Source organism: Sebastes fasciatus, chromosome 5 (assembly GCF_043250625.1).
Source record: "Sebastes fasciatus isolate fSebFas1 chromosome 5, fSebFas1.pri, whole genome shotgun sequence".
NCBI classification, from domain to species: Eukaryota; Metazoa; Chordata; class Actinopteri; order Perciformes; family Sebastidae; genus Sebastes; species Sebastes fasciatus.
Window position 1 is genome coordinate 29,937,829 of NC_133799.1, and position 17,833 is coordinate 29,955,661.

General features: G+C 40.9%; 1 protein-coding gene across 4 annotated transcripts in view; it reads right to left on the reverse strand.

The window, feature by feature from the left end:
* Window positions 1-17,833, reverse strand: part of mast2 (microtubule associated serine/threonine kinase 2) — a 214,370-nt gene that overhangs the window by 162,862 nt on the left and 33,675 nt on the right. For 3 of the 4 annotated variants that reach the window (XM_074636373.1, XM_074636371.1, XM_074636374.1), the window contains exons 2-3: window positions 6,416-6,566; window positions 5,603-5,787 (exon numbers count right to left, since the gene is read on the reverse strand). In XM_074636373.1, the coding sequence (XP_074492474.1) occupies window positions 5,603-5,787; window positions 6,416-6,566 (336 nt within the window). The remainder of the gene's footprint in view (window positions 1-5,602; window positions 5,788-6,415; window positions 6,567-17,833) is intronic. The other variant, XM_074636372.1, reaches the window with a different exon arrangement.

Below are 17,833 nucleotides of genomic sequence, written 5' to 3' on the forward strand. Positions count from 1 at the left end.
AATATCGTATAGAGCAGTGGCGCCCAACCTGGGGTACAGACCCCCCTTGGGGGGGCGCCAAAGATCACAGGGGGTGCGCCAGTATTTGTCTGCTCTGACGTTGTCAAAATTAGATTTGCACTTGTATAACTAAAATCATACTTACTGGATAATTTATACAAAAGTCTGTATATAAAACTATTTAAAAAGATATTTTTTTGTGCACAGTTGCAGAAAAGGTGAGGCTACACTAATATTATTAGTATTATACTATTTGTAGATTCTAGTGGTTGCTGTGATTCAAACATTTCCAATAACTTCAGAGCATTGTAAAGTCCAAAAGTAAACATTTGTTGAAAAAAATAGATAGAAAGAAAGATAGAAAGATAGATAGTAATCATTTCCAAAATCAAAAACATGTTTTTATTTAATGGAATATTCTGCTTTAATATATATCTGTTGGCGTTTAGCTGACGAGTTATATTCATTGATGAAAGTTTATTTAATAAAAAACGATTTAACACACTGAATCATCTTATTCAAATTGAGGGTTTTGTTCAATGATTTGAACATTTTGGATGATGACATCAGAAACTATGGGGGGTGAGGGAGGGTCTCAGCTTTTCTTAGCTACAAGTAGCTAAGAAACTCTAACACGGTTTAAAGCAACTGGTGCTCCCTCTCAGTCTCAGGACAGCAAGTTTACTGTCTGACAGTCAATGACAGAGGGTCAACGGATAAACAAGGCGAGAACGTTTTTTTATTCACCTGAATGTGGTTGTGATCTCCTTGTTTCCCCGCAAGTGTGAGTGCCTCCCTCCCTGCAGAGTCTCACTGTGTTTAATGATGTGCCTGAGCGCGGGCTGCAACAATACAAGCAGCACTCCACTTTCATCTTCAGCCCTGTATTCCCCTTCCAGCAGAGTCTTTCATTTCTTTTTCCCCTACAAAACAAATGCTAATAATATGCTAATCTGATTGTGTGTGTTATTGCAAAGTTTCACCTCTTCAGTGAATGAAGCTGCTCCGTCAGAGAAAGGGACGTGAGCTCTCAAAGACACTCTGGACAAAAAGGATCATTTTTGTATGTGTCTATATTGAGTGTGTGTCCATATACTGTACAGGTGCTGCCGACCATTCAGGGAAACACACACCACTAAACCACCTGGTACTTGCAGGGGTTACCAGGCAACGCTTGGTTGTAAGTCTGCAAACACACTGTGCCCTTAAAGTGTGTCGGAGAGAGGAAACAGGAGCGAGCAGACCCTGGTCCATTAGTCAAGAGGTAAACACCATCTGGACGTCCACGAATGTTTTCCCCAACACGCACACACTCCATGAGCTCCATTCATTTCGCTTAATAACACACACACACTGGGCTACATTAACAACATAGGTGCTAACAACTCAAACACACAGAGAGAGAGAGACCCTGAGGGAGGACGTGTTCTGACCATTAACATCCTGGGTGGCAACACAATCGTTTTAATCCACAACACAGAGGGGAAATAAATTCTTAACACTAATCCTCTTCCAGGAGCCGCATTAAAGAGATTTTATAAGTGACATCATTTCAACTAGGGCCGGGTAATATATCAGTATTTACTGTTTAGCAACATGTAAGTACTGTTTATTCGGTCTGTAATATTGGAAGGAATCTGGCAAAACGATACGATGTCATATCGTATCCTGATACAGTGGTTACGATTCAATATACTGCAATACTGTAAGCAAGGCGATATATTACGATTTTTTAACTCTAATCTTAGGAAAACTGTCATAGTGTAAAGAACACTCCACCATATACATAAATTCAGAGTAAAAAAGTTTACTTTTTTATGCAATCAGAACGGTGGGATCTGCATTTGCATTTATCACAGTCCCTGTAACCTCCAACATCAGAGCACTACTTTGAGATGGAGCGCGAGCGTGCATGCAAAACAGCGCCCTTCGGTCTGCATGTGTGCCACATTGCCGGTCGAGGATCGGAAAAAGTTTCACTTTGGGGGCATTACGTGACCAGGCATTAGCAATCCACTTGACGAGGGCGGCTTCAGCCACAGGTGCTTTCCCCGTGGGCATTCGTTTTTTATTAAGAAAAAATGACTTTCCTTTTCCCGTCATGATATCAATGTGCACGCAGCATCAGCCTCAGGTATCCAGCCGGAAAGCAGACGGTCAGCGAGGCAAAGAATCAAGGGAGTAAAGTCAAAAACAAAACAAAAATTCAATTAACACTAATCTTACGTCATTTTAAAATGTTTTTCCTCCACTCTAAGCAGACTACTTGATTGCTATAAGCAAATTATTTAAACAGCATTTGTATAGGAATGATTCTGTCCCAAGCTTTTTGATCACTGTAAGCGGTTTCCACTATATATGTATTTTCAACAAAAACTGAACATCATGAGCTTAGTAAAGTGAGAATTTATGGCACAGATGTTGCATTGGATTGCATAAGATTGTACAGGTGTGCCTAATATGTGTATATGTAGATCTGACAAAGGTAAGGCTGACCCAAATGCTTCGAAGCTTTGACAGTTGCCATGGTAATCAACCTCCAAATCAGTACTTGAATGGTTTTTTTTTATATAGAAGTATGTAATAATAATGTATAAATCCCCAAAAAAACCATGAAATAAGGAATTATCCCACAACATTATATATTATTCATATTCAATATCAATTATTCCAAGTTATTCTCAGAGGGATATCGCAGTTTGTTATGTGTAAAAGAGCTTCAAATACCTTCAAATATTTTTCACCAAAGCTTGGAAGCCTAAAAAATGGTATTAGGGACAGCCCTAGAAAAAATAATTGTTTTTCTCCATACCGTCTAATCAATACTATCAACATGTAATAATCACCACAAAGCAAGCAGCCTGGAAAGAAGTGAACTTTCTTTGTAAAAAGCATGACAAATAGAGTAAAATTAGGTTTCTAAAAATGCTACAGCAAAATAATGAGGCAAAACAGATCCTATAGAAATCACCCTCTACAAATATAATACTGTATTTCATAAAATAGGAGACAGACGGTAAGAAGAAAAGCACAAGAGAGGAAAGGAGATGAGCCAGAGGGGCTCAGGTGTTCTTCCTAAACCCTAATGTAAGTCAATTCAAACCATGAGATGGAGCTTTAAGCCTGGTAATATGAAAACTCTGACAGCCGTGACCCTGAGGAACAACACTGGACTGAATCACGATGTGCATGAACTGCTGTTTACTAAGAAACTGAGGGAGAGTGGATGGATCAGGGACAGAGAGAAACAGTATACAGCGGAGAGGAGTGAGGCTGGCAAGAAAACAGGAAAAAGTAATAAACCTGTGATTGTTTGCTGAACTAGAATAACTCGGCAGATGACATTTTCCATTTTAAATCTATGCGACCGTTTTCTGCTGGCTGCGTCGACCGATCGAGTCACAAAGAGGTCATTCCAACGAGCCAAAATAAACGACAAATACCTTTCATTCTATCTTAATGGATTTCTGTCCAACATATTCTCACCACAGATGGTGTTCCTTTAAACCAGCCCGACCACAGAGACTACGAAAAACATGTATTTACAGACGTTATGTCCCGAGTCTGTTGACATCTGCTAAACATGTAACTCATCTTCAGAGTTGATGAGCTGTTCATGCAGGAAGAAGACACAAACACACCCACGGTAAACACGAGGAACACTCGAGATGTTCGACACGATAGTGTGAATGTATGTGAGAGAAATGATAACGGTGATCAAGTCACAAGTTGACCTTATCTTACATACACAGTACACACAGTCGACGAAGCATACAACAGTTACTGTATGAGACAAAGCTACTGGTGATGTTCTTCACATTAAACACTGACGCCATCTGCTGGTGGCTTTCCACTGCAGTTTGGGTTTTACTTCTCATCCTAACCTGATCCTCTATATATCATTCTCAAGGCCATTTCAAGTTATATTTATTGCCATATAGTGTATTATTATTTTTGTAATTTATTCTTTTATGTAGTAATACGATGCACAGTCTCTGTGTGACTGCACTTTCTATTGCCCTTTAACAAACACAATTAGAAACTTAATGCTAGAATATGTTAATGTATTTTCTGTTTGTTTTGTTCCATGTATAGCACAGTCGGAATGCAATTTAATTCCCCTATAAACAGAGTATTGTTTATGATATGTCTATGTATATTAATCTCAATCAGGCCACAGTAGGTGAAGTTCAGACTGGGCTCTTATGTAGCACAGCCGTGTTCCCTCTGCTTCATCAAATTGGGTTTTGCTAAAGTTTTCACCCTTTTATTTACAGGCTTATAGCGTACTTTATTTTACTCATATTTTGGTATTTTCAGGATACCTTCAGGCTACTCAGAATTGCCTTCAATTGGCATGCAAGTCATACTGTACGACATGTTCCAGGACAGTTTAAAAATAAATAAATGATCTGTAAATGATCAGCCATTAATAACATTTGTTGGTGGGAAGAAAATACTACATGACTACTTTGGTAAACTAAGTCATTCAGAGAGTAAAAATCAGCCTCTCAAGTGTGAGGATTGCTTGATTTCCTCCCTTCATGTCACTGAAAAACCTTTTGCATTTTTTAAATGTTAGTTAGCAATTAAAAGAGATGCCATTGTGACGAATATCTGACATGGTTTTTTTTTTTAGATTTGATATTCATTAGTTTCAACTCCAACAAGCAGCTACAGAGAGCATCTTAAATACAAATCTACTCTGTAAATACCTATTGTATTCAAAGAAAGAAAGTGGTATCCTTTACAGCTCTAAGTAATACATATGGAGCTTTAAAATAGATATGTTTAGTTTTGTGTGACAGAAAATTGAAAGGTGAAATATTACAGCAGGCCACATTCCTCAGTAATCCCCTCTACAACCAGCAGGGGTCAGAGTAGAGCTTACACAGTCACACACACTGCAGAGCAGCATCCATCTAGACTCTAGCCATATGGGGTCAGCTCAGCACTGTTTGACCTATTACCCTCACAAGCAAGCATACACACGCACACACATATACAAAAGTACACACTACACACACACACGTTGTCATTTCTGCTTTATTTCTTCCTCTCAGCACGGAGCAAACAAGTGTTTCCGACTGTGGATGTTAAGTGCATGTGTGTGTGTGGGGCTGTAAAAGACTGAGTCATGCTGTGTCTGCCTCCCTGCATTCAGCTGGCAGAGTTCCAGCCCAACAGACAAGATCCATACGGAGCCAGACTGACTCACTGTGAGTCTGCAAATATCAGACGACCTGGCAGCATTAAATACTCTTTTACAGGACCAAAATGCAAAGATTTTTCTCAAATCATGCAGAGAAGTTTCAGTGGTAGGGAGACACATGCAGGGTAAATTCATATATAAATGATGCAATCAAGTCATGTCAATCATTTGCCTTGTGATGACCCAACAGGGTCGGGGACTATGCCTGTTTTAGTCCATTAAAGTTTTGGAAGCTATGATCCACTTGTTTCTACTGGTGAAATTGTTGGAAATCTCACCCTAGCATTTGAGAAAGATGTGTCTTCAAGTCTGAACCTGAGAGTGAATAACTTTTATGAGGATTGTGAGGAGTTTTTGCAGTCTGTGTGTGTGTTGTGTTTGAGCACTGACCTGTCCGGTGAGTGACGGAGCAGACTGTCCCAAGGTTTGGCTCCTCATACGGACCAGGTTGTTCACCTCTGCTCCTCCTGTACACGTTCCCCCGGTGGCCCCGTGCCCTCCAGAGGGCCCCCCCTGCCAGGCCAGATGACTGACCCCGGCGTGCAGACTGCTGGACAGAGGCAGCAGCTGCTTACCTGTGAAAGGGAAAGACTCATCTCAAACCCAACCAACCTGCTTTTCAGCCAGACTTGGAAACACTCTTGCTTTTTTAGAATCCCCTGTGGACCTGTCTGTGTCTCACTACAATTTAGTGATTCATAGATATTATTGGTCTACGCCCTGAATAACTGGATGAGATTCAAACTGGCTCAATGACAAGATCATATTAATCATCCATAAAGCAGCTGTCCATTTCCTAAACCCCAAAGACAAAAGAAACACAAACAACGAACCAGTCCTTGTGACAAACTAAAATACAACCGAGCATAAATTTCTGAGCTACGGTTTCACATCGGATTAATATTCTCACGTGACCTTTGTTTGGTGAAACATGGCAGTTAATCTGTGGTAGAATTTTCACTTCGCTACAGATTATGGACGTGGCAGATCAGAGCCGGATTAAGAACTCAAGAGATCACGAAACACAGGATGACCTCTGGTAACACTGGCCACACAGCTAAACTCAGACTGGGTAGGGTCACATTTAAATATCGTACTGTAAAATGTTTTGAAATCCCAACTGAGTCAGAGTCAGAGGACATCTTCATTTGAGAAACGTTTGTGATTTTACAGAGAACATTGGTGTGTGTGTGTGTGTGTTACCGGTCATGGCCAGGCTGCTGCGTCGGGCCCAGCTCTCATCCTGGCTCAGCTGACGGTGCAGTTTGGATTTGGTGGCAGCGGTCGCTGCGGGCGACAGGTCGGGGTTACTCAACTTCCTGAAGAGAAGAGGAGGGGGAGCCGCAAACTCCTTCTGGAAAGATGAAAAGGATGGAGAGAGAAAAGAACAAGAAGACTCATTAGACTTTGGTATTCTGTGTCACTTGCACACCAATACCAACAACTGTCAAATAGTCAAATAGGTGGCACAGGGTCAGAGATGTCGTGCAGGTGAACTGATAAGTCTTCCTTCTTACATGTTTTCATGCTGCGCAGCTCCCGAGGTCGAAAGTTGGCTAATTCTAATAAAATATATGGATAAATGCTTTCTGGAGAGGTGACCAAACAGATAGGGAGGACACGATACCAGAAATTTAGTTGTCAATTCCATAACCAATAACACAAGCTCCTTTATTACCGTTTGCAAATTGGTGTTTGTTAGGAAGTTAAACAGATCATAATACCCTCTTTATTATCTATTTTATATTGCTGTGGAAAAATCTTCAAACAACTGCATTTATTCAAGTTTCTCGCACAAAAACTAAATTTTACGAGTATACATTTGAACACACCATGATAACGTCAGAATTTACCTTCGCCTAATACAATTTTTTACTGAATAGAGCCTGAACGCATCATAATGTTGGTACCTCCAGTGTTGAAATTGGCAGGATGAGAGCTAGTTAACGTTAGTTGTTAGCAGCCGGTTAGCAGCACAGTCCTGCACAGAGCTAACAGCTAACGTTAACTAGCTCTCATCCTGCCGATTTCAACATAGATTTGTTGTTAGCTATGTTGCATTATCAGGGCAAAAATAGGGTGCGTCCCCTTGAGGCGTCGATAGTGAGTTTACTGCGTCCAAAACACATTTTCTATCGTTCCCGGGCAGACGAGATGTCGTTAATCTCGAGCCCTGACGGTACTGTAGAAAAACAGGGATCCGTCAGGTTTTCAGAGCCGTACCGAAGTATCGGTTCTCGTGACATCCCTTCTACTCACCTATGCCAAAAAAAATTATAATTTTGCAGCAAGGGACAAGGGTGATGGAGTCCAACACTAACCCATTTTTTAAAATTTACTTTAGATACATAAAATTAAAATTAAAAAACACACAAAACAACTTCTTGCTGCTATGGTTCAATTTTCATAATTCTTTTCTACTTGTCACCGACACATTTTTGTATATTTGACTCTGGAGTGTACTGTACATCCTAAACCTGGTTTCAAGTAAAGACAAAAAACTCCCTGGAGCTGCAGTCAGACAGTGTGGGGTCCCTGTGAGCGAGCGGGCTGAGAGCCAAAAAAAAGTCATAAAACACGACGCTAACCACTCGCTGACACCACGTCTCCCTCTCGCACAGCCACAACACACAAACACACCTGTTTTTCTCAGTATATGCAGCCTTAACAGGAGCAGTTAGGAGCTTAAGAGGCACTCAGCGGGGCGATGCCGCCCGGCTCTCTGTCATTAACCGACACTTTCAGCCACCAAACAGCTGCAGAGCGAGCCGAGAGTCGGATTTATAATTCAGTTTGTCAGCGTAATAAAGGAAAAGTTCCTCTGGACTTCTTCGACATCCCCGAGCGACACTCCAGAGAAAACGCAGTACAGCCAACACACACACACACACACACACGCTGAACGTCTGTGTGTGGGATTCAGGTTGAAATGATTTTGGAAACATCTGCTGTTGCCATGGAAACAAGGCCTGCCTGGGCTCCTCTCTCTTGCGGGTGGACCAGCCCTTGACAACACTTTTCCAGAAACATCTGGACGGCCCACGTTAACACACACACACACACACACACTCAGCTCCCAGATGACTGCACGTATGAAAGAGCTTTAGTGAAAAGCTTCCGTTACTCTTCGCCAATAAAACCTGAACCAACCGCTCCCTCAAAATGACTAAAACACATTGATAAACACACACACACACACACACACACAGTGTAATCATGCGCAACCTGTATTCATTAACTCAGGCTGTGATAAGCGATCTGCAACAGGCCATCAGTGAACATTAACATACTTTTGCATCACATTAACATATGAAACTAATGGCCACGTGTTGCTTCACATCATGGCGGAGCAGCTCCTCATCTTCAGCTGTAGGAGCCATTGCAAGGCCAGTATTCAGTGAGGATAGGAGTGGGCAATATGGATAAAACCCTTTATCATGCATTGCTCTATACTGCAATATCTAAAAATGTTATGTAAAATCAGTTAATACTCTTTATGGATGAAAGACGGAAAGGGGAGTGTGTTTGCTTAATCCTTCAAATTAAATACCTGACGATCGCGTCATTACATACACACAGAAATCGGGTAAAAATCCAATATTGCCAGACGGCCATAAGTCCTGCTCATTGATGTGCAACAGCGTCTGCTATGGTCTGATACAACAAGAGATATTAAAAGGATAGCTTATGGATTTTTTCCAGTGGCCACTCCCTGTATTGCAACAAAAACATTCCCCTGCGGCCCAAAAAGCATTTTCCCCTTAGACCACCACTGTAAAAGAGACGTATCTAAAACTGTGAGAAACACTACTGAGCATATTCAGTGGGCTGCATATCCAGAAAGTAAACCTGGAAACTAGAAAACTTTTGGCGCCAGGCAAACAATTTTCATAGGAATGAATAAGCGCTATCTTGGGGTCCGGTATGCAGTTCTTATTATACATCCATTGGATAGATACCTCACTATACAGTGTCCAAAGCCCCAGAAATCCATTACATCTGGGTTCAATTTGGGGTTCAGTGTCTAAAGAGACGCCCAGACAATACTATTTATATCAACTACAGGCTTCACTCAGTGCTATATTTTCAAAATACTATAGTCACAAAATACAACAATACAGCTTGAAATGGTTTATCCATTTAATATCCAATATTAAATGAAGCTACTGAACACTTCCCAAAAAAGCCTTTCAACAGAAGACAACTTAAAAGAAGTATTCAGTTTAAATAACTGTGTACAGTTAAAACTATAATCACAATATTAGTAAGAATATTTTCCAATAATATATATCACAATATGGCAAATGTGTGCCAAATAACAATAAAATAATATGTACTGTTTAAAGCAGACAAAACTTTATATATACATATACCAAAATAGTATTTATGTTAGTTTACATACATTTGAATCTATTGTCACAGCCCGTTAGTCCGTTAGTCTGCTGCAGCTCCTTATTTAACCAGCAGGTGGCAGACTGACAGTAATCTGCTGAGGGAGTGTGTGATTATTACAAGCAATCTGCTGATCTGAGCTTCTTGTACATACTGAAAACGAAATGTACCAACATGGAAGGCAGCTAAGAGGTCAGTGTGTGCATGTGTGACCGCACAGACACAGTGAACTTTACAAGATTTTTGCCATCAAACACAAACTGCACAACTCGAAATCTAAAAGCAGAGACGTGCCCTTGTGAACACGCAGATTCAAATGCAAACATCTCCCAGGTCTACAAAGGCAGATAAGAAGACAGACACATTATCTACAGCTGTAATGTGTGTGTTCAGGGAGTCATCAGTACCTGCCCCACCAGCAGAGGAGGAACCTGCAAACACACACGCCTGTCTGGCACGCTGAACATCAAAGTCTACAACATGAACTTCACAGAGCTAATAGGGGTACTGTTTGCGAGGGGACATGATGGGGGACATGACGGGGGACATGACGGGGGACATGATGGGGGACATGACGGGGGACATGATGGGGGACATGACGGGGGGGCGTTTTATTTACACTGCAGTGAAACTTGTATTCGGGATGTCCGGGCTAATCCACACAATTGGCACCAATTAAGGTCATTTGTAATGGATTGGTATCGGCTATATAAAGGCCTGATCCTTTTACTTGTATCCCACAGTGCTCCACATACACCAGCTCCATTGAAACACTGACACTGTTTCGTAACATACAACAATATGTCACAATACCGTGAATCCTAACTTAGGCAATAAAATGCCACACAGCTTGTGTAAACTAGTAAAGTGAACATTCACACTTCGGTTTAAAAAGCTGCTGCTCGGCTCACTGAGAATTATTGTTTGATGAGCTGCTGCAAGAGTTGAAATACTTTTTTCTGTGTACGTGTGCTGGTGCATGTAACTTTTAAAATTACCTGCACCAAAAAAAATTATAATTCTGCTGCACAATTTGGTAAATTTTTCTTTCTTTCTCGGCACTTCCGTCAAAACCGTCTTGACTGAAAGAAATTCAACGGCAGTTCAAATATGATGAAATTGTCAATGTGTTATGATGTAATTTGAGCTGACTTTCCCTTTAACTTTCTAAAAAACTGTAGAGTAAAATAACTTCAAATTTGACATGATCATAGTAAGGGTCATCCTGAACAGGATAACATTTAAAATGTCAGCAAACCTCTGAAGAAAAACATTTGTTCATTTAGATTATGAGAGTTTAAAAATTTTAAAAAGGACATTTTCAATGTGTAACAATATCACTTGAGCAGACTTCCCCTATACAGTGAAGTACTACAGTGAAAGTACTTCAAATTGTATACACAGGTAGTCATAGGAACATTTTGAGCAAAAATCCATTGCGTTTCTCAGTAGTCCTGCTCGACCAATGAAAGTCTTAGTCGACTAACACTCATAAGATTTTGTCAACTAATTGATTAATTGATTTAATGAAAAGATCTGAAAAACTGAGTTTCTCCACAAAGAATCACACAAAAGCACCACTTTAAATCTTGTGTTTACCAGAGATGTGCTCATAAGTTTCTTGGAAATAAATCATTTAGAATAAAAAAAAGCATAAAAAACGACAAATCGACTAAAGAAGTCAACTGAGACCAAAACGAGCGATTAGTTGACTAATCAGCTAAGAGGAGGTAGTCCTACTTCTCAGCAAACCTAATATGGAAACGTTTTCTATCATATTAGTATTTCTTTGGTGATGTCACATATTCAACAAGACTTATTTAATATGTGATGTGTAATAAATTATTGCTGAAATGTGAGACTTTCTTCGTCCTTTTTGGCCGCTCTAAATACAGATACCGTAACAGTACGAATAGACGCACATCAAATCCAAGCGGCGGCTGGCTTTACCAGGTTTTACACGGTTCTGCTCTGACTCGTCTGTCCGTGCGTTGTCAGTGTCCTCTTTTCATGCCACGATGTTATCAGTTATACATACAGGTATACATAGAACATATTCATTCTTGAAAAATTACTTAAACAATGAATCAATTATCAAAGTAGTTGCATATTGATTTTCTGCATCGATTAATCAACAAATAATTGCAGCTCTACATAACAGTGGCAATAGGTTGGTCTTTTTATTTGTCTTTTTTTAAAACAATGGGTCCTTGATTTTCAGACAGAAGTGCACAAAAGCAGTTTCTTAGTTTTAGCTGGTGGGTGTTGACTTCACTTGGCAGAATTTATCAGCTGTAGCCAATTAGCTTTCATTTTGTGTGATAGTTGGAATTTCCATCTCTGGCTGTCTGATTTTTTTATGTTCCCACAGACTCGTATGAAAATGAGAACCCTGCAAAAGGACGAATAACAAGGAACTGCAGACTCATAATCCTGCTTTCGTTGGCAGCTAGTAGTGACAGTATACTCTTTCCACACCCTGTGTAGTGGGCATTTAGTGTTGTACTACAGCACAACGATATATTACAGCAGTGTGGTCAAGTGCTACAGACCACACTCAGCTGTGATACTGTGTATAGTCAGTGGTTTACCTTCCAACCCACAGAGTTCCTCTTTTAATAGGTATTTGGTGGCCGGTGTGCCTTACTGCACTGGTAGCATGCATTAAAAAGCTTTTACTGATGTGGCTATGTGATTAAAAACAGGACAAACACATATTGACTACACACCTTGAGGTCTTTCTCAAGGTCAAAGCTGTTGTAAGGTCAATTAGTAGTAATTTCATTCAACAAAACAAACTGATCAGACCTGTATTTGCCTCTTTGAGAGCAGTGATTTTTTTTGGCTGGACCGCAGAGGGCAAACGCAAAAGTCTTTCACTGAGTGGCTGAGTGATGAAGTTACACGATTGGTTGGCCGAGTGCTGGAGTTTCCTCATTGGCCTTTGCTCTTTCAAAATGAAAAGGCCAAACAGTCCTTTGTTTACGTTTTCAGGGGGGCGGGTCAGCGGTTCCACTCACCGGCAGGAGCGTGCTATCGGCGCATTTCCATCAGATCCGGTGACAGGGGGCATCTCAACGCTTTCCATTCATTTCCTATGGTAAGCAGGAGAAGCAGTCGCCCAGTGCATGGTGGGGAGTGTCTGTATTTGCATAAAGTTGAAAAATCGCAACTTTATACAAATGAACCCGTCCAGCACGACGCGTCCGGCTCACGAAACTTGGACCAAGCTGTCAAACTAGGCGATCTAGTTCTAAAATTAAACGAGATTCAGCAGTGGCATCACCTATTTCTCGCTTTCAAAAGTAGATTTTGGTGGATTGTTTAGACGAAATAAGAGAAAGTTTACGAGCAGGCCGCCATGTTGTTTCCTGTTTGAAACGGCGAGCAGAAAACCAGGGACCAATCAGGTGCATTCAACGATAGGGTAGGTCACCACTTGAACGTGCAGTCGAGTGGAGCAGCGCGTCCCCTAGTGTCCTCTCCGGACCTGGCGGATATGTACCGCTGGATTTAACAATATAGACATGACCACTGACTATTTGTGTAACAACTTAGCCACACTTTAACAGATTGACCATACACGATCAAGCCATATACTCGATTTTGACGGAGTTATGTTTGTGACTGAGGCTTTAAAAGACAGAAAAGAGTAGGATATTAAGTACAGTCCTAAACAGCAGAGTTTAGTGGTGAAATAAGAAAAACATTCGAGGCACTGGAGTGAAATAATCCAGCATGTTTTGCACAAATGCTCAGCAGGGAATAATAGCAAATCAGTTTGTGATCCAACTTGCCTTTGGTACAAAATTAGATCAGGCTACATCATCCTTCTCAAAGGGATGTGTTACCGAGTGATTTGAAAGCGTAACAAAAACAACTCTCAATTAACCGAAGAACTGCCAAAACATGTGATTAATGGACAGAAAGGTATGTAAACATACGACACCGAGAGGGAAGTAAAACCAGGATTTCATAATCATCTTCTCCTTTTCCCCCGTTCTCTCTTCCTCCCCCGGCTTCCCTCTGGACTCGTGTTCCTGCTGCATCACATTTGGGCCGACATTCGTCTTTTGTCATGTCCCTGTGGGGAGCAGCGCCGCACTTTAATGTAACATGTGCATCTACAATCTATCACATCTGTCACCTCACATGGCTGGAAAAAAAACAAGCTCCCAGCTGAGGTTCTCTTTCACAAAAGAATACAAAGACGATGCAGTTCATGGTTTGGTGCATCGCGTAGGTTAAATAAGTTGAATTCTTCTTCTGTACAGATAGACAGTTGTGCTCGTCAGCAAAGCAGTTCGCCCATAGTCTTACAATTTCCTTGCAGCTCAAGCCCACACAGCAAAAAAAAAAAACTCAATCAATCTTGTATATTGTTTTCCTGGCAGCGAAAGAAGCCAGTCGATCCCAAAAACGTGATTTAAAAATTCTCTCTTGGCTCCAGAGTGAGTTGGCTGTTGATTCAACAATGAGCTGACCGCTGAAGAAGTGCTGCAAAATGACCCCAATGGCTTGCAAGTGAATTTTAATGTAAACGCACAGCGCGGGGAGATAGATGGGTAGACATTACACAGCAAAGTGCAGCGTGCGGAATGAAGGATTTAACAGCCGGCTTGTTGTTTTTGTTAGCTGGTTTAGGGAGGAAACAGCCACAAGCGCCGTTGTTTTTCACAAACCCTCAGTGCGTGTGTGTGTGTGTGTGTGTGTGTGTGTGTGTGTGTGTGTGTGTGTGTGTGTGTGTGTGTGTGTGTGTGTGTGTGTGTAGGCTGACCACCAGCGAAGAACTAGAGTGTTGCCTCAGCAGCAGAGCAGACCACAGTGGACGGCACATTTTCAACATTCAGCACTTTTTTTTTTCCATTTTTCTCTTCAGTTTGGCTCAGTGGAATACAACATTCAGAGCTGTCATTTCCACCAGAGGACCCTGTTTCCTGTAAACATGCCACAATATAAGCATCGACTGTTATCACGTCATTAAATAGGCATCATCAGCCGCTATAAGCCTCATATCTGAGGGTCATTAGGGGCCTACTAAGCCTGTTGTATTATGTACTATGTTTAAAACGAAACTTAAAAGCAACACGTTCTAACATGTAAAACTGAATGAAACGTTATGTTTAAAAAAAATTATAATTAATTAATTAAGTTTATGGGAAATATTGTGTTTTGTCTTAAAATAACTATGTTTTAAAAGTAAAAGCAAAACTTAATGCTTGTGAACACAAAGACAGAACTCTGGGCCCGCCCCCAACCTCCACTCCATATGGAGTTTCGTGCCGTCTATACTACAGCGCCTGACTTCCGCTTGTGCTCCTGTCATAATTACTACGGTCGCTAGAGGTCGCTGTCGTCTTCCTTTATACTTTCCTTTGGTGATCGGCCATTTGAATAGATGATAAAACCTACTAGTGGGTGTAACAGGGCCCTACTGACCCATATCTATGGGACTTAAAACCCACGATAATGCCTATTTAATGGCCTGATAACAGTCTAATCGGCTGATATATTGATGTGTGGAGAAAGGTGAAGAATCAGTTTAAAGTTGTGTGCACACAGTGTTCTTGTGAGGGATTATTACCACCATTTCAGCTGCGCTCACTTTCAGTTTAACCTCCTCCTGTCAAAGTTAACGCATATATACATACATTTGCATAAAGCAAGCATATTTGTCCACTCCCATGTTGATAAGAGTATTAAATATTTGACAAATCTCCCTTTAAGTTTCATTTTGAACAGCTAGCAAATGTGTAATTTGCAATTAATCGCGATTAACCATGTAATCGATTGACAGCCCTTTTTAAATATGCAAATGAGGCATTATTATGTAATGCTAACTTTTGGTGAATTTATGAGAAATTTGCAGACACATATAGAAAAAGTGTAGTAAAATAAACACCTGAATGTGTATTATGATGTTTTCTTTCCACTAGTCTGAAAATTAATCTAAAAAAATAACCAGTGCATGAAAAACAGTGTTTTTGCTGGGGTGTCTACCCGTAATTTTCCATCAGCTGCAGCTCATAACTGATCTCTCATTCCCCAGGGATGATTGGATTTGGGCTCTATATGGTATGTATGTGTCAAATGTAATTTGCACTTTGGTGACAGCAGCTTCTCCTGTGGTAATCATCATCACTTGTTCCTTCAGGGCCATACAGCTGTGTGCGATGTCTCAGTCAGCACACTAAAGGCACATGACGTAAACACTGTTTACCTCAGTGTGTCTCTCGTCAGCCTCTCGTGTGTCTCGACTCTACGCTAAAGAAAAAGCAGTCCATACAAATGATGTCTACGGAGATCCATGTTGGTGCTACAGGCCAGCCTCTGCTGCTGTTTGGCCTCCAGCTACTGAGCTGGCTGCTGTTTGCTGTCAGACAGCACATTCACAGTACAGCCTGTACCTTCTGCTTCATCACTCCACCCCTGCACATTCAAAGGCAAAGAGCCAAACCTGGGTGAGCACACAAAATGGAGAGCAATCTAAATTCATCACCTGTCGGTGCAGACGCAACCTGAATATTCATTAACAGCATTTATCAAGTTGAAGTGAGCTAAACAGCTTCGCTTTGCTAAAATCCAGCCTAAAACATTTTGACTCAGGAACGGTCAGCTTTTGGTTCTTAACAAATTTTTATATTTGGTGCTACATATTTCACATTTCCATAGACAGTTTACAATTAGTACCATCACTTTTCCATCAGTAGCAAAAAAATTATTAAAATAACCAACAGAAATTTAACAATTTTGATAATTGACTGATTATCTAAGTCATTTATCAAACTAAAACTGCTCAACATTCAGTGATTCCAGCCTCTCAGATGCCATCTGGTCAGACAAAACCAGATGACGCCAAATGAAACACATTTGTCCTTCCAGTACTTGCAAAGATCCCCAAAAAAGTGGAACACACATTTTTGTGTTCAGCAAACCCAAAAATAAAAAAAGCCATTTCAAGACATCACTTTGGGAAAACTCTGGAGTATTTTACACAACTTTCTGACATTTCACAGGCCAAATGATTTACCAATCCATCAAATCGATCTTAACATGGTGTCATGTCATCTCTCATAAACACACAACCCTGTTATTTTCCATATAGAGAAACAAAAGTGTCTGGACATTGTTTGAAATTGTGTGATACCAGTGCCAGTCCAATACCGGAGTTTTTCATCCATCTAAAGTAGCCAACGTTCTCAAATGTAAAAAAAATGTCTAAACACAAGCAGCTGTAAAGGAACTCTGCCTACATACATAAAAACTAGGGCTGTCAAAGTGGACAATATTTGTCATTGTTTTGTGTTGTAACTTGATTTCCGATAATAAAAATATACATACATTTGCATAAAGCAGCATATTTTCCCACTCCCATGTTGAGAAGAGTATTAAATTCTTGACAAATCTCCCTTTAAGGTACATTTTGAACAGATTAAAAATGTGGATTAATCATGAACAATCGTGCAATTGATCGCGATTAAATATTTGAATCGACTGACAGCCCCACTTTCAACACTTGACAGATGTCAATAATACTCTGTGATATCCAGGCCTAGAACAAATGATTGAGGGAAGTCAAAGGTGCTCATGGGCAATGAAGACACGTGAGGCAGACACAAGTCTGAACCCAACCCTGCTGGTTTCAGAGTAGAGTGTGTGTTGATGCTGCTGGAGGCAAACAGGTTAACAGTCTGCCTCGTGTTGCCACCAGGCGAACTGAGAGAATTCAGCCTGTTACATCATGAGATTAACTACATGTGTGTCCGAGCAGGACTACATTGCATCACCTCTGCTTCCTGTCTGTCAGTGAGGGTACGCCGGACTTGAGTGCTGTGTCAGAGCTCAGTGAGTGTGTGTGTGTGTGTGTGTGTGTGTGTGTGTGTGTGTGTGAATAAATGGCTGGTAATCAGACCTGATACACACGCTGATTTGTTCCAACTGTGTTCCGAGCTGGAACAAGGTACTCAGGGAAAAAAAAGGGGAGGGAGGAATATGAAAAATGGAAGGAAAGGAAGCAAAGTAGTCTGACAGATGGATGTGAATGGTGGAGGGAGATGCAGGGAATGTGAGCGCGAAGTGAGCCAGGACAAAATGCTGCCTATCCTCAGCTGTGGTTTGTGGAAAACTGTTTGTCCACACACAAAAAGCAACAACAAAAGCCAAAAAAATCCAAGAAACAATCCCCCGCATACCACCAGGGAGAATAACATGATTTAATAAGCTAAAATG